This window comes from Erpetoichthys calabaricus, chromosome 17 (genome assembly GCF_900747795.2).
Source record: "Erpetoichthys calabaricus chromosome 17, fErpCal1.3, whole genome shotgun sequence".
Taxonomy (NCBI): Eukaryota; Metazoa; Chordata; class Cladistia; order Polypteriformes; family Polypteridae; genus Erpetoichthys; species Erpetoichthys calabaricus.
In genome coordinates, this window is record NC_041410.2 from 44,418,752 (window position 1) to 44,442,929 (window position 24,178).

Here is a 24,178-nt window from a genome sequence, read left to right on the forward strand (position 1 = left end):
TTATGGACAGACATAATTACCACCATTACATCACTCAAGTATACAGTTTAGAAATCTATAAAATTGTTTTCCAAAAGGTCATCTTCCATTCATATGTTGCTGCTATGTCACATTACTGTGTACTGCTAAAGACAAAGCAGGAAGATTGGTTATTTTAATATGATCCTTGGTAGGTTCAGATGTGCAGGCAGCGGAGTTTCAGTATTAATGCCAGTGTTTAAACTGATCAATAGGCAGTATATCAGATTTTACAGCAGTGTGCATATCTCTGCATCACTTGCTATCTGAGCCAGAGGGCTATCACATTTCCAGAGCATCAAGTACAATGCTAGACTAGTGTTGCTTTAATCCTATTGATTTTTATCTCTCTTTCTTGGTAGGAAGTTAAAATAGCCTGTAGGGCTTGTGTGTATAGAATATTATTTGTGCATTAATTCTTACATTGGGTCATTGGGACAGGTTTAGCACTTAGTCACCGCTCTGAAACCAGAGGATTTATGTCCACATTTTCAACACCCGAAACACTGTGTCTCTTTCTTATTGATTTTCTTTATTTATTTAATATTTCAAATGCACATTTTGAATTTTCTTCGTTATGCAGTGTGTTGTTTGTATAGGACATCTACTCTTTTTTCTGTTTTGTCTTGGCGTTTGCACATTTTTCCCATCCATGCTGGTTTTCTGCAGGTATTCAAATCTTTCAGATGTGTGAGAAAACTGGATCTTTGGGTTATTTGATGACTGTAAACTGGCTTAGTATGAGTAAATGTGACAGTGTTTATATGTGATTGTGCCCTATGAAGTCCTGGCATCTCACCTAGGGCTGGAACTTGCCTTGCACATGGCATAGACAGGATAAGATCTGTTTTCCTGCAAACCTTTAATGCATTAATCAGTTTCATAATTTCACTGTTTCTGCTTCTCATCTGCAACATGTGATGGCAATGTGAGCCGCACAAAAGAATGCAAGTTGTAGGATATTGTTGGATGTGGTGGTAGCTAGTAGCACGATTTTAATCATTGTGAACATAAAGTACAAAATCAAGGCAGTCATTAAGTTTTAGCTTCTAGGCACCAGGAAGCTGAATTTGCTTACCAGTAATTCACATAATTCAAGGTTGGTATCAGGAAGAGTGAAAGGGAAGGTCTACAGGACTGTAGTAAGACCAGCTATGTTATATGGGTTAGAGAAGGTGGCACTGACCAGAAAGTAGGAGACCATGCTTAAGGTGGCAAAGTTAAAGATGCTAAGGTTTGCACTGGGTGTGACGAGGATGGATAGGATTAGAAATGAGTACATTTTAGAGGGTCAGCTCAGGCTGGAAGGTTGGGAGACAAAGTCAGAGAGGTGAGATTTTGTTGGTTTGGACATGTGCAGAGGAGACATGCTGAGTATATTGGGAGAAGGATGTTAAGGATAGAGCTGCCAGGGAAGAGAAAAAGAGGAAGGCCTAAGAGAAGGTTTATGGATGTGGTGAGAGAGGACATGCTGGTGATGGGTGTAACAGAGCATGATGTAGAGGACAGGAAGATATGGAAGAAGATGATCCTCTTTGGCAACTCCTAACGGGAGCAGCTGAAAGAAGTGGTGATCAGGATGGCATTGGCTTTGTTTACAATTTGGTGGTGGTGTGCCTGCATATTTTAATTTGAACATTTCAATTTTAGAGTCATCATCATCATTATATTGAATTAAATGTATTTATGTACACTTCATTGTTGAGTACCTGAATTTGATTTCAAGATATCTTAATACTGCTATTTGGTGATTATGCTGTATGACAACATATGCTGGTGGATCTTCATTTTGGTGATATTTTATGGCATTTTATGGTCATTTCTGATGTTAGCCTAATATATTGCAGAACTTTGCCTCCTTGTTTGTGACCGATCTTCCACAGCTCCTTCTGTGCAGCTCCAGTGATCCTTTTTTCTGTCATATGTGCGCCTACACTCATTCATTCTGTCTGCTCCATCTCATACTGCTCACTTGTGAGCAGAGGTATCACTGCGGAAGCTGTGCTGATCCAAGGCAGGATTCCTTCTGAGCTCACCAGGGTCATGTATTGAGGCAAGCAGGTTTAAGCATTGGAATAGGTCTTGTGATTTCTGCTCTCTGAGTTCTTGATTCTCTCTCTCTCTCTCTCTCACACACACACACACACACACACACACACACACACACACACCCACCCCTCCCTCTCTGGATGGCTTCTTGGACCCTTTCTGACAGCCCCTCTCTCTCTCTCTCTCTCTCTCTCTCTCTCTCTCTCTCTCTCTCTCTCTCTCTCTCTCTCTCTGGCGTGTGCAGAACAGTTCTACTCTTTTTGCAGATAAACTGGTTTCTTTAAAAAATTGTTTCATTCTTGTGGTCTGATATATCATCATTTTAGATATTAGAATGAAAGTAGACATGTTGGAACATATTTTTAAAAGCATTGTCTGCTGACATGAAAGGTCTATTAAGTAGTGCCAGCATCACATTGGCAACATATTGCTTTTTATTTTGGTGGGATATTGGCTTTAATCTGTAGCCATTGCTTTCTTATATTTTTTTCTTTGAAGTATAGACTACTAAAATAAGGTCAAATCATTTTATGTTTTTTCCTTCAAAGTTGGAAATGAAGCAACGAGTATCCTACCAAAAGCAATGAGCATATTGGAATTACGAAGAAATGTTTGACAGATATAAAATGCACAGTAGCTGTAGTAAAGTGGGGTCAGTAGTTGAAAAAGGTGGCTTTTTTAATAAATAAATTGTTCTAATTTCCACACTCATGTCTTTGTGTGGAGGCATGATAGCGTGGTGGGAGTGGTTCCCGTGCGTGATGCAGGAGAGGTCAGTGCACTTAGTGCACAGGTGTGGGATTGCCCACAACCCTAATTAGTGCCAATTTTATTTATGCAAATGTTTCTATTGTTTTAGGTACTGTCAGTATTCACAAATGGTATGAGCTTTGAAAAGGTCAATTATATTCTATTACAATGTTAATTTGTATGAAAACAAATGTTCTCGCTTAATATACTCATGTGTTCAATCCCTATTTAACTGACATAGCAGTTTCCATGCCAGCTCCAAAATTTTTGGAACTTAAGATCTGATTATTTAAGCAGATGTTTTGTATATTTAAATGGGACTTTTTGTATGTATGCAAACAATAGTATTAACATTAAGCCTTTCAACTTCATTTGCATGTCTGTTAACTTTTTTTAGGGGGCTATGCTTATTTCCAACCTGTATAAACTTATCAAAATCTTTCTGAGTTTTAGGGCAGCAATTCTTGTTAATTTGTTCATTTTTAATCTTTCAGATACAGAAATGACAAATGTGCCTGTCGTAATATAAAAGTATTTATTTCAATTTCAAAGATATACTGTACCTATAAGAGTTTGGGCTCTTAATTGTACTTCACGTATACATTCCTGTTTTATTTGTGGTTTTGGGGAGACAGAGTTCTTCCTCACTTACTACTGTACTCTATCACTGTTACTTAAAATGATTTACCTTTGCAGCATTTTTATTGTATTCCATTTATAGAGTATACTCTTTAACTAGATGTTGGCAGTTCTACCTATAAAGGTTTGAATATATGTGCAGTCATGAATGTTACTTAAATGTTGTATATTAAGTAAATATCTGTATTTTGCAAAAATGTGATGCTAATTTTTGAATGAATTTATGTTTGTTTTTTATTTTTTTTTAAAGATTCACTTTCCATAAAATACTATTAACCATTCATTGCAAAGCTTATTTAAAACCAGTACAACTGGAAAGTTGCTAGTGTAATGACTTTCATACCATGTCCCAATTAAACTGTTGATATCTAATCTTTTTTTACTGTAATTTGTGACTAATATTGAAGTAATTCATTTTCTAAGCCCTAATGATTATGCATTCTCTTCCTGCATTTTTAGTGGCAACAGGTCCAAAATAATTGGTGGTGGAAGTCTTCTTATCTTGAACGTCACTGACGAGGATACTGGCATGTACACATGTTTAGCAGGAAATGAGAATGACACTCTTCAGGCATCGGCTGAGCTGATGGTCCAAGGTATTTATTAAAATACTTTAAATGCTTTTTTTTACTGTATATGGTGTGTCTTTGTTATCATATTGTTGCTGTCAGAACATGTGTTTGTCAGTAGTATAGGAGTAGGGTGTAGTTTTCAGCTATGCCGCTAGGTATCGTATGTCTCATATAGAAGTCTGCCAAGCATTGTGCTGATTTGATCGAGTGCATATTTCTGACATTTATCTTTTTTTCTCCAAGCCGGAAAAAGCCTGTTAGGTCATATCAAATATCAAGACAACGGTGATCACATTTTTCGACATAATAACCTTGTTAATAAAGAGTTTCCTGAACTGCTGAGATGTCTGCTTAAAAGCATCAAGAAAGAAAAAACACCTGGGGCACATGTAAAACAGCATTTTGCACACTGACAGCACACCTAAACACCGTGTTATTAGTCAGAGTTTTTGATCAAAGACAATGAGGTTGTTGCTTTGTACCCCATTGGATTCACCAGATTTGCCTCCCTGTGACTTTTTTTTTTTTGTTCCTGTAACTAAAATTTAGACAAAAGTGAAAACGATTTACTACTGTAGAAGATATCAAGGAAAAAAATCGGTAGACTTGGTAACAAAAGATGAGTGCAGGAAATGTTTCTTGGAATAGAAGAAACGATGTGTCAAGTAGTAGATTGCATCTCAAGTATTTTGATGGTGACTAAAATGGAATTGTTATTAGTTGAATAATAAAATTAGAATTTTTTACAATTCCAGGAATTTTTGGGTCCCTGCTTGTGTGTGGGTGCATGTGCGTATGTATGTATATAATGTATGTATATGTTTATAACCCCTCAGTTTTTCTTCAGATTTAATCTGTTAAAGTGCAATGAATGATCTAAAATGGTTAAAAGGTAAGCAGTATACTGCCAGAGGTTTAAATGTAAATTTTAGTTAGCAAAAACTGAAAAAACAGAAAATATCAGAATATTACCTTCTTCAGGGTACAACTAATAAGTTTCAACTTACAGATATTCTGCAGCAATTAAAATAAATTAAGCCATGCAATTTGAAGCAAGTAATTTGAATAGGTGTCTCAACTTTTGTTGTTTACTTAAAAACTCTCTATCTGTCTTAAAGCAGAGTTGGAGCAGACTGTTACTACACCCTCTAGAGCAGTGGTCCCCAACCTTTTTGACAGCAAGGACCACTTTATTAGATGCAAATTTTTCCACGGACCGGTTGGTTGGGGGGGGCAGTTTTATACACAATTTACATAACATTTCTATTATTATTAAGTTATTAAGCAGTTCGCATACGTTTGCAACCTGAGAATTTTCTTCTTTTTTTGCATATAACAAAGACATATGCTTTACATTTGCCATTCCAACAGATTGCACATCACAAACATTAACACTGTTATCTTTTTTTCGTGTCTGACGTTTCTATAGGAGGGTGACAATGAGTTAAATTCCAATGGATGTTTTTCAAATGTTGACAAGCAATAAGCAAAAGGAATCAATGAAAACCACAGACAACAAAAACAAAAAAAAAAAAAAAAAAACAGTACGAGGAAAGTTCGAAGAAAGAGATTTTTTTTTTTTACAATGTTTCTGTTTGGGATCGTTGTGCAAACGTGCACAATTGAGCTGCGACCACAGATCTAACTGCTCTGTGGATGATTCATTCAGGCATTTCAAGGGCACTTGGTTGTAATGAAAGCATCTGCTGAATGTACTTCGTAGTAACGCGATTTCTATAGACTCGTGTCATGTGGGGAAACTATCGGGACCGTAACAATACTTTGTTGTAATACTCTCTCCTCTCTCTGCGCCGCTGCAAAGCCCCGCCTGCCAAGCATTCTGAAAAGTCTGAGTGAGTCTCCGTTGCCGGCAGTTCTCTCGCGGCCCGGCTGTCAGACGGCTGCGGACCGGTAGTGGGCCGCGGACCGGGGGTTGGGGACCCCTGCTCTAGAGTACTTCTTTGATGATATTTTCTTTTCTTCCCAGTGATAATGGTAAGAAAATAGCAATTAACAAATGAAATGAGACAGAGCATTATTACCCTTAGAAGTGAAAGCCTTTCGTATAGAGAAATTGCAAAAAACAAAAAAAAAAAAATCATAGTGTTAGTGAGTACGGTGTCCTACACAATCCAAAGGCAAATGGAAACAGGAAGAGATCTGGCAAACCCAAAGGAACAACACAATTAGAAAACAAGTTTCTGAGGGTCACCAGCTTGCGTGATAGGCACTTTTAACTTAGTCTTCAATTTATTTTTTTGATTCCTTCAAAATTGTTGACAATATTGAAGGCTGTGATGGGTGGCCATGGCCATTACCCAGCTGGGACACCAGCTGGATGGAAGGACGGGGGGAGAGAGAGCACTCACATTGCACTGCCTTCCCCAGGACAGTAGAGCACAACCCTCCAAGGGTGCCTGTGGCACCATGGATTCCCACAGGGCACGCTGGGAGGTGGAGTTTGGTACAGCCCTGTTGGGTTCTGTGGGGACTGCCAAGGGGAGTTGCAGAGCCGTACATTGGGCTTTCAACACACCTGGGAGGGATTCCAGGCCTGATTAACAAGCCACCTAGAACACTCCCAGGGCCAACATAAGAGGAGTCGCCTCACTCCATTCAGTGAGCCAGAGTCGGGAGGAAGAGGGACAAAGCTTGACCGTGGAGGAGTGAAGGCGGAACAGAGAGGAGGGGAAGAAGTCCGAAAAGAGACTGTATATTTGGTGCTCTGTGTACTGTGCTGTTGAGGGAAGCGAGGGAGATGCGCTTCCTCTTTTGTAAATAAACGTGTTCTGTGCTGGAACTGGTGTCTCTGCCTGTCTGTCGGGGTAGGGGTAGATGGAGCGCTCCTGATTTTCACAAGATGCAGTTCTGAATACTTTCGCTGTCATTTTTCTTCATTCTGGAATCAACTTTTTCCAGGATTGTTAATTTTTCATTCAGTGTAAACTGACACCATTTCTTTCTTTTTTTTGTTCATTGCAAAGAAAACTTTGAGGAGCACTATGAAACTTGAACAGTACAATATCAACACACAACACAACTACCCATGTGGACTCTTAGTGGAGCACTAACTCAGAATTTGGCAGTGTGTGTGATGTTGTGCCTACACTCTTGTCAAGCCTCACAGAGACTGTTCGAGACTGGAGATTTTGCAACAGACTATCACTTTCTTTTCGTCTAATAAGAGAGAGACACCCTGTTGCAGGTTTTCTACGACTCTGTGAAAGTGTATGGCGTAGCATTAATTTTTTTTTGCGCCACATTATAATCTTTGGTGGCCATTTTTATTTGAAAAAATGTTTGATGTACTGGAATTTACATTTTCTTAAAACAAATGATGTTTTTCTGAATGTTTGTGTGTGTGTGTGTGTGTGTGTGTGTGTGTGTGTATGTATGTGTGTATGTGTATATACAGTATGTATGTAAAAAAAAAATATATACAAAAACTTTTTTTTTTTTTCTTCAGTTTAAGAAGCTTGGGTCACAGAGAAAGTTTTATGAAAAACAGGAAGGCGAGTCCAGGTTTCCAAGGAAAATACAAGTACTTTATTCCTGTATAGTGAAGGCAGGTGCAGTCTCAAGACTTCATTCAAAATAGGAGCTGTTACTTTCAGTACTCAAGCATATGAGATAGGAGCTTGCGACATGGGGGTAAATGTCCTGCTTTAGCTCCCATCTTCAGATTAGAAGAATACCAGCAGGTCAGAATCACTGCTGTGGCAGACCAGAAGAGTGCAAGGAAAAGCAGGTCAAAGCCTGGTGTTAAATGTTCTAAACCTTGCGCGATAAGCAAGTTATGCAGTAAGCCTGATCCTGCTGAGGACAACTAGTTACTTTGCCCAGAGCATCTACTGTCCTTCCACCATTGCCATTAGAGATGGTGAATCATAAGCGACCCCAGTCATAATAGTATATATATTTTTCCCATATTCATTATAACAAAATTTCCATTATAAGGAAATATTTTTATGGTCTTGTAAATTTCATTACAATGAGATTTATCCATATATTTGTGACACACACACACACATGTATATGTTTGTGTCAGTTTTGTTTCAGTAATTCCAATTTATTGAAAGGAATGAGATGTTTGCTTCAATATGAAAAAAATGTAGGGGAACTGCAGCTTTAAAAAGAAAAATCACTGCATGAAGAATTGCTGTTGTTTGAAGCTTGGGTACCCGTAGGTACATCTGTTTCATTAGTAAGGGCGGGAGGGAGTAAAGTAGGAATATGACAGCAAGTTCAGGGTACAATGTAGAGCAACCATTGTTGTGTTACGGAGCTATCATATAGGATTGGCTTCGGAAGACGGACTGTGTTGAGGGCCTGACAACTGTAAAATAGCACTAAGAGAAAGGTCCTTAATTTATTTTGGATGCGGTGGTTGTCAGCTTCCAACTGTTTCTAGTGGGATTCATATTGGGAGATATATTGGAACTAGTTGAACTTGGTTTATTCTGTTGTTGTTGTTGGATGTAATAGTCCATTGGGAATGTAAAATTGTGTATTTTTCTGTATCGTATGTCTGGAATGGAAGCTTCGTAACAGAAGTGTTTGTTTTGTTTATTTGATTACCTGTTTTTGTTAATCCATTAAATTTACTAAAAACCTAAGAAATCCACAAAATTCTTGTGAGACCGTAACACAGTAAAATGGGAGCCCCTCAACCATCTATTACTTAGGAAAATATATTCGTTAGGAACAGCTTAATTTGAAAAAGCAGCACCAAGTTTGGAATTGAAGAGTTTTGAGAAAAGGGTTAAGTCCCAATAACACAGACAGAATACACAGATTTACACACACTGCATTAATCAATCTATACTCTGCATGTCTGGTAGCAGCACTAATTACAATGTGGCCAGGTGTTTGCTGGTCAACATGAGGCCAGCAAACAATTGAACAAATGGTTTTCTACGTATATGCTTGTTCTCTCTGAAATAGGATTCTACATTTCTTTGAAACAGAAATTATACTGCTGGCTTATTCCATGACATAGAGAAAGCACACGTAAGCTTCCTTCCTTTTTGAAATTTGTTACGGTTCCCCTCAGTGGTGAATGAAAATCAAAATGAACTGTAATGTCTTTTGAATGATAAATCCCCAATATTAATCTCCTTTTTCTTAAGGGAGCAAATGATACTTTTCATATCTCCCTGCTGGTGTGTGTTGCATGCCAGGCCACAAATGGGAGAAGCTATAACCAGAATTACAAATGCGAGATTGAAAAAATAGAGGCAAATAAAAACAAATATCCAACCTAATTTTAGTAATTAAAAAATGTGTAAAGTTATCAGCATTGCATTAGAACTCCATTCCTTTATGGGTTAAGTTTATTTATGTAACCCACCCCTTGTAAAAGTTATTCATTTATTTAATTCTTAGTTATAGAATTATAATGTTTTAAAGAATATATTTAAAAGCAATATTTTTGCTTTCGATATTTTAATCATAAAAACTGATAAGTACTGTAATAGGTTGCCTGGCTGGCAAGAGGTTTAGCATACTGAAAGGGACGTAGCAGTGGCACATAGCAAGGGAATATCTCAGCAAGATTGTACACTGAAAGTGAAACTCTGACTGTTAATTGGAGAGTCCCTCCAAGCCACCACTGGGGATAGATGGGAGATGTCAGACATGTTAGGTGACGTTATGCCTCATTTGTTTAATTGGAACCCTGGAAGCAATTTTCTCTAACAGCAGGTGGTGGCAGGAGGTTTTTTTTTACCTGAAACAAGTGAAGCTTTGCTGCATATTATAAAGGACCGACGGCATGGGGATCTCCATGCATACTACATGTTCTAAATATATATTGGGATGCAGTAATATAAGTGAGGCTATAAAGGATGCTCTGGCGGAGAGGCTCCAGGTCTGTTAGTGTGTTTTCCTGCTCCAAAAGTGATTTTTGTAAGTTGCCCAAAATTTAAGAACACCCACTTCTGAGGTTAGTATATAAGCTACAAGAGAGGTGAAGGGTTAAGTGGGAGAGAATTTTGTTCTTCAGGCACTCTTCAATTACACCTGATGAAAAGGGATCAGGCACAGTTTTTGTTTTGTTAGCTGTCCCTTCTTTGTGAGGTTGAGGTTTAATAAATGTCATTTTTAATATATATAGTGATCACAATACTTTGTTCTTTGGTATTAAAAATTTTCACAATTCTGTATTATTTGCCCCTATCCTAAAATGTAAACTTTTTTAGGCTGCATTTTTCCCTTTCCACCACATGATTTTCCATTCTTTAGAAACTTTTAGCATTGTAATAGTGACATGCAATAAATGTAAAATTGGCAGTATATAAATTCTTGATATAGTTCTGCTAATAACTAAACAGAGTTGTTGATGATAGACTCATTGTTCACTTATCATTTTGATTTTGGTACAGTTATTTGATTTTGTATGGGGACTGTAGCACAGAGTTAGGACTCTCTTGACTCAACTCACGTTTAATAGTTTTACCACACCGACATTAGTGCAAGTAGTACTTAATGACCCAACAAAAGGATTGTAATAAAATTTTTAATATACAATTCATAAGTTAATATTTAAGGAATACAATAAAAATAAGGTACACTCCAGAGAAAAACGACAAATCGTAAGCATGTCTAAAGTACATTTCAACTGCCGATTCTTCATGTGTTGTTTTTCAATTTTTGTGCTCTGGTAGGTCTTGTATAAGTTAGTGTCAGATTGTTTCAATTTTTATGGCATTCTACCATACAAGTACTTATGTATGATGGTAGAATTGCTGGTGTGAACAAGCTTGTATTTAATTTCCAGGGTCTGGCTGCTATGTATCACACGGTTGGTGAACTGTTTCGTTTTACATTAGTGATTTGCCCAAGTTCACATTAAGCCATGACCCCCCCATGGTGAGGTTTCCTTAAGTGGTTCTTTAGCCTTGACAGAAAATGAAAAAAAGCCCTGTGTACCCAAGTAATACATCTGTTAAGGTAAAATTCTGTCGTTTTAAATCAGTGTTTATGTGCAAAAACTCAGCAAGGCATGAACATGCTGGCATGAGGCATTTGGCTCATACTAAAAAAGAAGCATCTGTCTTTCTAATCATTTTCATCAATGGCCCGATTTTATGCTTGGATATTAAATCTGCGAATTGTGGCTGGTACCACCTTTGAAACTTCTAATTATTTTAGTGTTCTTTCCTTGAAGATATCCAACTAAAAATGAATAGCTGATTAAATTTGTCATGCCTTCAACTACTCCACCTAAAATCTGAGGAGTAGAAAAGTGTAATTAAAGTAATATTCCTTATGAAAAAATGGTAAGCATGCTTGAATTCCCATTTGATTAAGATGTAGTATCTTGAACATGTGAATTGGACCATGAGCTGAATGGGCTGAGATAAAGATACAACGCGTACAAAAAAATATTTTTTAAGTAAATGTGTTCCTAATGAAAGTCAGTCACCCTAGCCATTCAAGCAGCTGTTTACCATGGTCTAATGGCTTAATACAAATTTGATATAATTACTCTCCATAGAAATCATGGTCCTACAACTAGGATGATGTGACTAATGTAGAAAAAGTTAAAAAGCATAATCTTTGCATGTTATGTTGTTTGCTTCATAAGTGTTTTTCAATAAATTTCCATTTATTGGAAATTTCCAAATATTGGAAATTTATTGGAAACCATTATAGTATGGTTTTCTTCTAGGAAAAGAATTGTAAGATTTGGAGTGAATGAAACATCACTCCAGTAAAAGCTATAAAAAGATACTTGGAATTCTATGATGCCATTTGTTTGCCCCACTATGTAAATATTTAATCTGGACTAAGTCGCGCTGAGGTGAACTGGACCAGTGGTACCTAGAAAATTATGATTGTACCGCACTTCTTAGTGCCTCAGCCTTATAACAAGATTTTAAAAATGGTGTCTTTTATCCAAAAATGCAAAAAAGCTTATTTTGTTATTTCTCTTACATTTTTTACGTTCTATTCCAACTTTCAATTTCCTAACTTCCAAAAGATGCATTACTTATTATGTCCTAATCTCAGCATCTATTATATTTATCTGCTTAGCAGAAACTTTTCTACAAAGAGGTCGACCTAATAGAGTAACATCAGTCTGAGGACTGTTTGGGAACAAGTGTTACAAGGCAAGGGTGCAAAATTGATCTCCACAAATGAGAAGCTCAAAACAAAATATAAGCTAGGTTTTATAAATTTGGAAATTGTAACTAACAGCTATCAGTTAGAGAGAGATCCATCAAACAAGAGCATCTTCAGTTAGATCACAGAGACCATAGCATGTCTTTGTGCTCACAACAAAGTGTCCAAATCAAGAACACAACGTCTGTGTCTCCCACATTTCTAAAGATTTTGTGCCCTTCCAATTCTGCAAATACAGTTAAGTTTCTATAAAAAAAAAATAAAAATAAAAAAAAAAGCACAAAATGCATTTTTGTCCATGGTCACATTTTACAATCACACTAGCAGATGTTAACATTTAATGAGAGTTCCCGTGGGTGCCTACCCCGTTGGTCACATGAGACACACGCAATACAGCACAAATCAGGTTTTGACCCTATGACGGACTGCTGGGTTCCATGCCCGGCCGGGACGCCCCTACTGTGTATGTTCCGGGGGAGCAGCCATGGACTGTTCAATACCTCCCCCGGGACGCTTGGTGGCAGCCTCCCTGGCGGCCAATGATTCCCCAACCCGGCGCTTGGCTCCATGGGAGATGGAGTCCTCCACAGCCTGGTTGGGGGCTCGGATCGCCGCAAGGGGGAGCTGCATGGAGTCAGCAGCCCGGCTGGTCAGATCTTCAGCCCCACCCGGAAGGGCAGTTAGGGTCAGGTGATCAAGCACCTGGAATGCTTCCGGGTGGGGTATAAAAAGGGCCAGCCACCACCACTCGGGAGAGCCAGAGTTGGGAGGAGGAGGACTAAGCCTGAGGAGGAGTGGTGGTACCAGAAGAAGTATTGGAGGTTAGTGAGAAAATTTGTGAGTGCTTTGGGACTGTGTTGGGCCTGTGGGACACGGGGAAGGCGTGCCCCACGACTGAAGAAAAATAAAGGAGTGTGCTTTATTTAAGTACGTGCCTCTGTCTGAGTCTGTGCCGGGTCGGGCGCTACATAGCACCGTTCACAACCCCTTTAGAAGTCCCATGCATTCACACCCACATTCTCACTAAAATGTGTAAGACTCACGCTGTGTGTAAGCCTGATGTAAAATGCCATCGGGTCCTTCCCACATTTGATGCCTGTAAGTGACTTGAAAGTAAACGGTTGGCCTGAGATCCAGTGCTCTGTCCATGTGGCCCAAAATCGAAGAGAACAAAATTTTTATATTTGGGAATACTGAAAAATACAAGAATGAAATATTTAAATATAAATGATTTGTGATCTGTAACCAGAAAAAGCAAGTGACTAATGAGAAGCTCACAAGGTACCATATAAATAAAATTTAGATAGTTTTTTTTTATGTGAGACTAGCCAACCTGCGGCGTAGCACATGCCACATAATTATTTATTGATGGGTGAACACTTCCTGAACGACACAGTTGTCCAAATGGGGTGGGTTTCAGGATACGACTGTAAGCGAATGAAAAGATGGAACTCTAGAGAGAGCAACATACAATTGTCCGTGACTGATTTGGCAGATACAGGCATATCGTTTTGAAAGTTTGTTCCTGTGCCTTATTAATTGTCATTGCAAAGGCCAATCTAACAGGAAATTGTCTGCGTGTAAAAGTAAAAGGCAAATTTGAATCTGATGGGGTCAGGAATATCCGGGGAATAAGGACAGTTTGTGAGGTAGGAGCTGCGATAGTTTTACACTCCAGTACATTGCGGTGAATGCTGGTAACAGTCAGTCTAGTGCCGTCACAGAGACTTCTTACTGGCACGAGGTTTCTGAGAAGCATGACGACGGAACCTATTTTAATTTTGAGTTTATGCGGAGGCATGCCAGTGGGAGTAAGACTCTTAAGAAATTCTTCGGGGAATGAAACTTGATCTGTGGGATCATCTGTGACGATGGAGTCAACGCTGGTGAAAGTTACTTCGTCGGTAGGGATAAGTTTCAGTACTTGTTCATTAAGGAGTAGCGAGTCTTCATTGATGACGCTTAATATAGCTCACGTACTGAGTTGTTCCGGAGTCACAGTTGAGAAGTCTTTTTCGCCATATAGTTGTTGAATGGGATTAGAAATAAAAGGAAAACAATGTGAAGGCAATGTCACAGGTGTACACAGACGAAAGTGACTCAGGTGAGGAGTTGGGGGCGGGCACATGAGAGTTGGCGGGCGTGGCTCTGTTGTGCATATCCCATGGTCTCTGTCTTGGTGCCATGGTCGGCTGCTTAGTGAATTGTTGGTGGGCGAGGCTCTGTCTTGCGTGCGTCTTGCTTGCCATGGACTTTTATATATATATATATATATATATATATATATATATATATATATATATATATATATATATATATATAGATTATAAATGATACTGAAAGGAAAATTCAAGGGCTGAGTGAATAAACATGCATATTTTACCTTCAAGTTTTTCCTTTTTTTAAATGTTCTTTTTAATTCTTCACGGCTATGGTTGTGTAATATCTTTGACACTGTACTGAGCAGAAGCAAAATCTTTGACTGCTTTTAAAGAGTATGTTATCTAGATGAGAAGTGGACACAGTTTGGCTATTACCTAACCAAATGAGTTTAATAATGGAGTGGTAGTCTCTCATTCCTCAAAAGTTTTTAGAACATTACAAAGTCTTTGACAAAGAACAGGCCATTCAGCTGAACAAAGTTTACTTGTCCTATCCACTTAATTCCTCCTAAAGTTTTACTGTCTACCACACCACTTTGGTAACTTATTCCATGTGTCTGTGGTTCTCTGTATGAAGAAAAGCTTCTTAATGTCTGTGCAAAATTTACCCTTAAGTTTCCAACTGTGCCCCAGCATTCTTGCTGAATTTAAAGTAAAACTCTTCATCCACTGTACTAATTCCTTTCATAATTTTAAACACTTTAGTCATGTCTCCTCTTAATCCTCTTTTTCTTAAACTAAAAAGGCTCAGCTCTTTTAATCTTTCCTCATAACTCCTCCCCTGCAGTCTAGGAATGAGCCTAGTTGTACTTCTCTGGACTTTTTCTACCACTGCTTTGTCTCTTTTGTCGCCTGGGGCCTCTCACGTATGATGCTGTATGTAGAATTCACACTTGAATATGGCATATGGACAAAAACCTTCAGAAGCATAAAACTGTGTATATGCAAAGTTCCACACACTTCCTATTTATAAATCCTAACATAAACTGACAGAGGTTTATAAATCAACTTAAAATGTCTGTTGCTGCCTGTTGTGCCTGCTGTTGGCGCCTGTTTGCAGTTTTTGACAGCAGCAGCAGCTGTGTGGAGCTGCTTAGAACGTGTTTAATTATGCTATCTATCTATCCTTCCAGCACCAGCAACAATACAGCATTAGGCAGGAACAATCCGTGAATGGATCGCCAGCGCCTCAGTAGTGCTGCGGCACCGTGTCCTCACATGTGTAATTATTAACAGTATAGATTATTTAAATGAAGTTAAAATTTTATCTGTATAATATAATAAACATATTTTGCTGTCATATAGATATTGTCATCATATGTAAATAGAGAGAGCAGTTCAATAGACATCATAGCTGAGGCAGCGTGTGCTAGATGCTGTATACCGATAATTCTTTTTCTGATCAGCTGCTGTACAGCTGTGATTCTCCACTCAGATGCAGTGATATAAATACTCCGAGTGGTGCAGTAAGAGTAATATGGAAAAAGATGAACCGCTGTGGCAACCCCTAATGGGAGCAGCTGAAAGAAAAAGGAGAAGGTGCAGTGAGAGTAACAATGCTAAAGCAGCTATTGTATTTAGAATAGTTTAACCATTCTGTGGACCATTATATTGTTACAGGTTAATTACAATCAGACACATTAAACTAATAAACAATATGCGGTTAATTTCAGTGTATTTATAAAGCCGCGTCAGGGATGTGGATTTAAAAAAGAAAGGGTAACCACACAGGAACAGTAGCACTGCTTTGACGCTGGGTGCCGTCAGTCTGCAAAACCGAGTACAGAACTTGCGTACAACAGGGTATGAGCTACTGTGGAAATGTGTGTGGCTTTATGCCAAGTTTAGGTTTTATACATCGCGATTTGAACGTGGAAACGTTCTTACGCAACATTTTTGTATAAACACCATTTATACATGAGGCCCTAGATCCACTTGCATCAAAATCGGAGTCCAACAAATCAGACTCCGATTCAGCAGTAATACGAAAAAAGTCATCCATGGATTATTTTGCTTTGAATATTCACTTTGGTATCTCTCCACGTGCCATTTTAGAAACTGTTTGTTCTTTGTTACTCATACACACCCATGGAATCAAGGTCAAATCAACAAAGCTAACTTTTCTTCTAGCAAAAGCATATCGAAGCACTGTAACAAGATCATCACTGATCTCTATTGATCTCTAGCAAGACTGAGGCTTTCAAAATAGTAATAATATTAATAGTAATAACAAAAACTGCGTTAACGCGTGATAAAATGATTGTCGGCGTTAACGTGATACTGCATTAACTTGCCCAGCCCTGATTCATATATACTGTATCTATATCTATCTATTGATATATTGGAGATAGGAGAAATTGAAACAATTTCTGTTTACCGTTATACACTGGGAAATGTTCAAGGCCCTTAACCTGCAATTTCTCTGTCTTGAGTATGATGTTAACCTGCATTAACTCTGCCAAAAGGTCCTCCAACTTGCTGGGAAAACTCGGGGGTTGGTGGCAGGATTGGTACCCCAGCCACTGTTTAAAAAAAATATATATATATATATATAATATCACACAATGTTACATTCCATTAAAACTAGTATGGTGCTGAGGTGTCACCCATTGTACAGCCACGCTTGGGTCCTAATTTGGGATCCTGAGATGGTTTGTCGTGGTGGGTGTGGCAACGTGCTGTATCAGTACATTCTCCCTACATCTTCTTCCACACTAGACTGGGGTTTTAGTGCTGCAATTCATATGTCTTCCCCAGTTTCCCACAGAAGTTCAGTGCATTTTTATTTTTTTAATTTTCAACTTGTTGCTGCCTTTTTGTTGCATTTCATATCTGGAATGAACTAAGTACATACATATATTTTCATACCATCATCTTCCAGTACTGTGTTAAAGTGGTTGGGACAATACTTTTGCTGGCAGCTGTGGTTACATAACAGGAAACAACCTTGGATCTGAATATCTCCCAAATGTGGAGAAAGCAGACTGATATTCTTCTTTTCTGAATCTAACTACATTCCATTCCTACGGTTTGTACATTTTGTGTTAAGAAACACTAATGGGGATCCTTTATACCAATGGCAATATGCCTTTATAATGCCGGATTGTAAACACACTTTTTGTTTTTAGTCAAGACAGGGATTTTCTTGTTTGTTATATTTACATCCATTTATTTATTGAGCTTCTGTTTTATAATAAATAAATAATAAAATCTCTCTCTTAAAACAACTATTAATCCCCATAAACCTAGTGGAATAATCCCATTGACTCATGAACACATCCTAAATAATGAAATGTGTGCCAAGGATACAGCAACACAGGATGAACTAATTGAAAAAAAAGGACATGTGTAAACCGTGAAAAAAAATTGAATAGGCCATTGCACACTGTAAGAACCAAACCCAGACAGGATACTGATGAGTCACAGGGCACTTCTATGTATGCCTGCATCAAAACTCACAATTAACACCTTCTACTCTACCAACCATGTAGAATTTTACTGACACAGGGGAGGCCACAAAGGCTATTTTGCTTTGTTGCATTATTTAAAAAAAAAAAAAAAACTGATGCCAAGTACATACAATCTACATGTAATCCTACAACCTACCTCACTTTATTATTGGAAAGCAAGTTTAGGAAATCCATTTTGTGTTCTTGGTTGACAATTCATTTCCTCAAAGAAGGTTGTTTATATTAAACAGTTTGAAGATTTAGCGATAATGTGCAGTGCTTTACGTGTCCTAAATGCAAATTGTATCACACAGAATGCCATGTGATTTACACTGCTTTTTACTTTGTTGGGTCTATAGAAAATTAGAATGACTATACTTCTTAATGATTTAAAAAAAAAAATGGGTCGCATAGATGATAACACAGCTGTTTTACAGATTTAGTGTCCTGCTTTCAAATTCTTCATCCATTCCCTGTCATAGATAGGTAGATAGTACTTTATTTGTCATAAGGGGGAATTCTGCTTTTAAAAGAATCTCAAAAATTAAACCAATATCCACAATTTCCCTCAGGCATGCATAATTACAAAAAAGAAGAAAGCTTCTGAATTATCTAAGATATCAGAACAGTCACAGTGAGGCATTATGCAGGCATATTGCTGTGAATATAAAGGAGCCCCAGCAGTGTTTCCTGACACACTCTGATGAATAATTTGTTAACAGAAAGTACTCTGTTCCAGTCTGTCATAGAGAAGATGTGCAACATTATTTATAATGGACATCGGTGTTCTCCTTAACCGCTACCTCTACTGTGTTAGGATGGCAACCCACAAGTAATCTTTCTTTCTTAATTAGCTATTTGATTCTGAAGTGATGCTACTGAGTTACAGAACATGTAAAGGATGTCACTAACCACATTTAAGGAACACCGTTTCTGAAAAAAGATATGTATGCTGTACCATTTATTTATTTAAATATATAGTTCCTCTGTGTTACTGGGTCAGTCCAGCCTGTCATTGACACAGACAACCTGTGATGAAATGCATATTTAAATAAAAACAGTGCAGCTCAGGCTCCATGGGTGTAGGTGTGTGAAGCTGTGTGTGAGTGGAATTCTTACAGAAGAAACTGGCTGATTGCATTTGCATGTGAAAGCATGATCAACCCAGAAAATGTCCTCATTGATATTCCTTGGTAATTAGGCGGAGCTCACCTGCTCCCACAGATGATAAAAGAATCCTAAGATGTCGAGGAAGAGCGAGAAAGAAAGTTGGAGGTAAAAATCAAAAGAGAAAAGCGGAAAGAGGAAGTGCAGGATCAAGAGACAGGTGATGCTGTTGAGAGGAGTCTTGCCGTTCAGGAATGAAGCCTCATATGGAGCAGTGGCGCTCTCGAATTAAGGTCACTTATGCTGAGTGTCTAAGGAGTAGGAGTGACCAGCCACTCTGAGAGGATTCATGAACACCAAGGGACAGCGGTGGGAGAAGGGAGCAAAGCTCATGGAGTCCTCACTAACACCATGGAATGGCGATGAGGACACAAGGCAGTTAATGGTGGACTGGGGTCGCCAGAGGGTGTCTCCAGCTGCTGAGCCAGCCTGGTAGATATGAGCAGAGGATGTGTATTGATGGAAGGTCCCCTCTCTGATAGGTGATCAGATGTAGAGGCTTTGTGATGCATTGAAAGTTATTAACAGTACCTTAATCTTGATGGAGTCTGTACAATTTGCCTGTGTCCGTAAGGGCAACTGCATTCATTTTAAGCAAAATTTTATTTCAGTTATCTGTCCTCTTGATACTCTACACTAAGTGTGAAGTATTCTAAATAGTTGTCTTCCCAAAATATTAGAAAACTATTAGGTTTTATGTAGACATAGTCCTATCTTCCAGATTACTTAAATACAGTTTCAAAATGCCTATATCATACATAATGGCTCTTAACTAGCTGAGTGTATTTTTTATTTGAAAGTAAGAATTCTTGTCTGAATTCAATTGAAGGACAATTCAGACCAATCCTGCATTTTGTTTTGCTGACCAGAAATTAGTATTGCACCTCTTCACGCTCACTACCAGATATGACATTTCTTCTATGCAGGTGGAGGTCATTTCAGCTCCCAGATATCCTCATGTGATGAAAGTAGTTGAAATGCATTACAGCTAGACAAGGTTTTTGTGTCTTGCAGAATCTGCTTGAGAGGGTTTCTTTTCTTTTTTGCCAACTTCACAGTTTACATGTTAGTTTGAATTGTAATTCAATTTCTATTAATTAACTGAACTTTATGATAAGAAAGGGAAAGTATAATTGAAAATTTGATTGGATTCAGCTTTTAATCATTTTTTTTTTCATAATTCCTAAGATCAACATGCGGTTAACAGTGTCATTTATTTTTTGTTATTTCATTTATTATTTGCCTGGCTCCTTTGTCTAAGACAGTTTATAGCATGTGAAATACAATTGTTTCTTTTTTCAAATTGTAGCACAGGCAGGTTAAGTAACTTGCTTATGGTCACACAGAATCAGCAGCGAGATTTGAATCCACAACCTCAAAATTTTAAAGTCCAAAGCGTTAACCACTTCACTGCACAGCCTTATTTGTAAATCTGAATCCAGTACCAGAACTCTGTGTGACATTCTCTGGGCTAACATGTTGCTTTTTGGTTTTGGTTTCTTCCTTCCTGTCAGGTGTTTGATCTTGAACCACAGCAAGAGGAGCGAAATCTATGCATTGAGCTTAACAACAAGTCTCAGTTTTTACTTCAAATGGAGAGACACGGAGATGTTTCTTGCATATTTAATTAGCTCCATTCTCTAGAGTTTATTTGCTGAATATGAGCCAGGCTTTCTTGTTCCATGTGCTTCCAATTTAAAATTATGACTTTGGAACTAATGAAATTTTCATTACCTAATGCCGCTGTGAAATTTTAAATTTTAATGAGCATTGTTTTATTTAATGCCTTATACTTTGGGACAGGAAGGATAATTTTATGTCAAAATAAAGGAAATCAGTTAAAGAAATAGTTTCATTTTAAGCAAATGGTTTTTTGGAAATTAATTTGCTTTTTTATTATACTATTAGCATGTGATAGGTCTATGTGGTGTTGGTGCTTATCTCAGAGAAATGAATGCAAGCCAAGGACCAACACTGAACAGTAAAATAGCAAACCTCACAGTAGCACTCACTCATACCTAAGCAGTTGGCCATGGGGTGTGATGTAGAACCAGTAGCCATTGTAATCAAGTCATACAAAAGGAGGCCAGGGAATGGTGCCTTTTAATGGCTTATATTGTGCTTCCCAAGACCTGTGTTGAGCCCCAGTATTGGGTTTCCCTCATACATCTCAATGTCCTACATCTTAGGTCAAGTGGTGACTCTAAACTGGGCACATTATCCCAGACTGTTGGTGTGTTTGTGACAGTTCCCTGCAGTGGGCTGGCAGCCCTTACTGGGTTGGTGCCCACCTTGAACATGTTAATGGTGGAATTGATCAAAGATCCTTGCAGTGGGAATAAACAAGTTGGAAAATGGATGGATGGATTGCGTAATAAATAAGGACTGCTGTTAAATTTTATGTCAAAAAGAAATGTTTCCTTATGAAACAAAATTTCTATTGTCACAAATAAAATGATTAAAATACTCAAGATAAACAAATTGTTTCAATTACATTTTCCATTCATCCCCCTCATTAAACATGAAAATGACTCAAAGCAGAAGAACTTATGTTTTGTAAACATTACTGTTCCTTGTTCTGTGTCAGTGATTCTAGGCTATGGTAAATGATGGCTCCAGTTAAACTTGGTTTCATTGTGTTCATTTCATTGATATTTATTGTTTTATGTATTGTTCTCTTTGTAAGCCAAGCATTTTGCTTTTTGCACATTTTCTTGTTTATGTAAATTACTGTTGGCATGTCAGCTTTTTCCTCAATGCTGGAGTAGATGAAGCAAAGTAAGCGGTGCATAAACTGTGGGATTATTTTTAACCCCATCTGGAATTATACATTTTATTACAGCTTCCATCCCCCTCACCTTTATGTAAGCAAGTGATCAATAACACCTGAAGGCTTCAGACTTTTCATTAATACATACATTTGGCTTTTGATATTGATTTTCCTACGTCTTGTATACTTGAGAGCAGAGTGCCAATGAACTGCATGTATTGGTCATAGAAATGTGTTAGCTGCATCAATAAGCAGGGCTATGTTGAGTTAGAAGTTTGCTTTTTCAATGTTAAATGTTGCTCTCTTGCAAAGGTTATTTGAGACTTAACACCAGTATAATTTAACTGATGAATTTTAAAATATGACCTTTGTCATAAGCTTCAAATAAGTAAGGTCTGTCCATGATAATCAAGGAAAGTGCTGCATATCAAAAGTCAATAGTGACACTGTAAATTAATAACCTTGAAAAATACAACAGCTTTTTTATTTTTAAATAGCCTATCCCATAATGCTGCTTTAGAATTTCTAATTTCAGAATTTTAGTTTTGTGAGCAGAGAGTGTGAGCAGTGGATATTAGGATCAGTAAAAATGTACAGGAGATTATAGCACTGGCTGGAGATTTAGTGGCATTCTTCTAATGACCATTGTCCGTTTCAGAAGGCACATGACTTGTTGTTCTGTAGCATATCATAGTGTTAATAATGGTACAAATGATTATTTCTTAATTGTAACTAGTGGGCTCCGCCCCCTGCTTGCTTTGCTCACCCACCCCTGGGTTTGGTTTACCGAATATACAATTTAAAGAGATTGTTATTTTCATGGGAATTGTTAAATATGCATTATTTTCACTTTTACTTTAAAACTTTTGTAAAAACAATACTTGTCCTTTATTTCCGGCCCTGGGCGTGGTTAAATCTCTCTCATGGGACGTATAGCACTCACTGCTCGCGTTGTGAAGGGGGATGGCTGAACGCACACTAAAGAGATGCCATCAGATCATCTGATATCTTTCTGCTGCTGCTGCTGGTGAGCTGCGTGTTCTTTTTGTTGCGCTGCATGTCGATCATTTAAAAGCTGTACAGCAGCTGTCCTTTTGCCACTTCGCATCTCTGCTGTTTGCATTGTGAAGGGGGGGGGGGGCATGGGGCAATGGTCTGTCTGCCAAAAGCATTCCAACAACTGCTTGGTTAGATGTCCGTGAACTTGTTTTAAATGTTGTCTCACTACCTTGTCTCGCAGGATGTCAAATTGCCTTCTGAGAAGATCACGTCTCTTTCTAGTCTCCCGCCCAGGATTTTTTTTTATAATAGAGAGATGAGTTAACCCAGCTGGATTTCCTTTAGTTCAGTAAGTAAAACAGCAGATAACATTTATGTGACCAAGTAACTTTAGACAATACTTGAAAAAGAATTAGTGTTAAAAAGAAAATCCAGATTTTCCTAAATGTCAGCATGAAGTTCGGTTCTAATTCAGTGAAAAAGAATTACTTCAGCACAATCTGAAAATTATCAGATTGAGATTAAAAAGCTGTATGTGTGGTAAAGAGCGTAAGAACACACACATGGTTTGTGTCTCCTTTTAATCTCTGTTTATGCCATTGTTTTGATTTTAGTAAATCACATTTTGAATGTTGGAATTCTGCATTCTAAGTTTTTGTCCTTCTATGAAGACACTTTTTTTCTACATTTTCACATTAAAATCCTGTCAGTTAGAACAAAAATACAAAGACATTCAAGACAAATTCAAATGTTAAATATCCTCCTTTCTTTTAAATACTATACTTAACTCACACTGTTTAGTAACAAGTTTGACTTTGGTGCATACAGTACAAAATAGGGCAGTGGTTCCCAACCTGGGAATGCCCGAATCCCGAGGGGTGCGAGGGTGCAACAAAGAGGAAGGTACGCTGTCCAACTTTATTATGGTGCAATCACTATCTTGCAGTGTTCCATTCTAGGTCATTTATTAGTTAGTGCCCCTATTCTATGATATGGAAAGAATCCAGCATTGTATGTGGAAATGTCACCTGTTTTTATATAAAAAAAAAAAAAAAAGAAGAGAATGGACTTTGGACCTTTCAGTAATTTGTAGAGATCAGTGAGGTTTAGTATTGATTTCTTTGCCAGCCATGATCGTGCAATGTCACTGATTTCGAGGTTTGATTGAAATTTTTGTCTGGGGGATACAAGGGTCACTGAATTGGATGCAGCACCTGCTGCTTACACTCACTCCCATTTCTCCAGCTGGCAGGCCAGACAGTAGAGCAGCAACTTTCATTGTGTGGTACATCTATTTTTTGAACTGCAGTGCAGGTGTTATCGGTGGAGAAAGTTTGTCAACTATGTTTCATTGCTAAGTGTTGCGCCAGTACTCATTGCTTCACAGGGGTCTCCAATCCCCCAAACCCCTTGACCGTTGACCATGTGTCATTTCCTTGCAACACTTGATGCCTGGCTGGATACCTCAATCCCGGA

General features: G+C 38.1%; 1 protein-coding gene across 7 annotated transcripts in view; it reads left to right on the top strand.

Moving 5' to 3' along the window:
- Nucleotides 1-24,178, top strand: part of LOC114667840 (neogenin-like) — a 434,801-nt gene that overhangs the window by 296,958 nt on the left and 113,665 nt on the right. For all 7 annotated transcript variants that reach the window (XM_051920818.1, XM_051920819.1, XM_051920813.1 and 4 more), the window contains exon 5: nucleotides 3,916-4,052. In XM_051920818.1, the coding sequence (XP_051776778.1) occupies nucleotides 3,916-4,052 (137 nt within the window). The remainder of the gene's footprint in view (nucleotides 1-3,915; nucleotides 4,053-24,178) is intronic.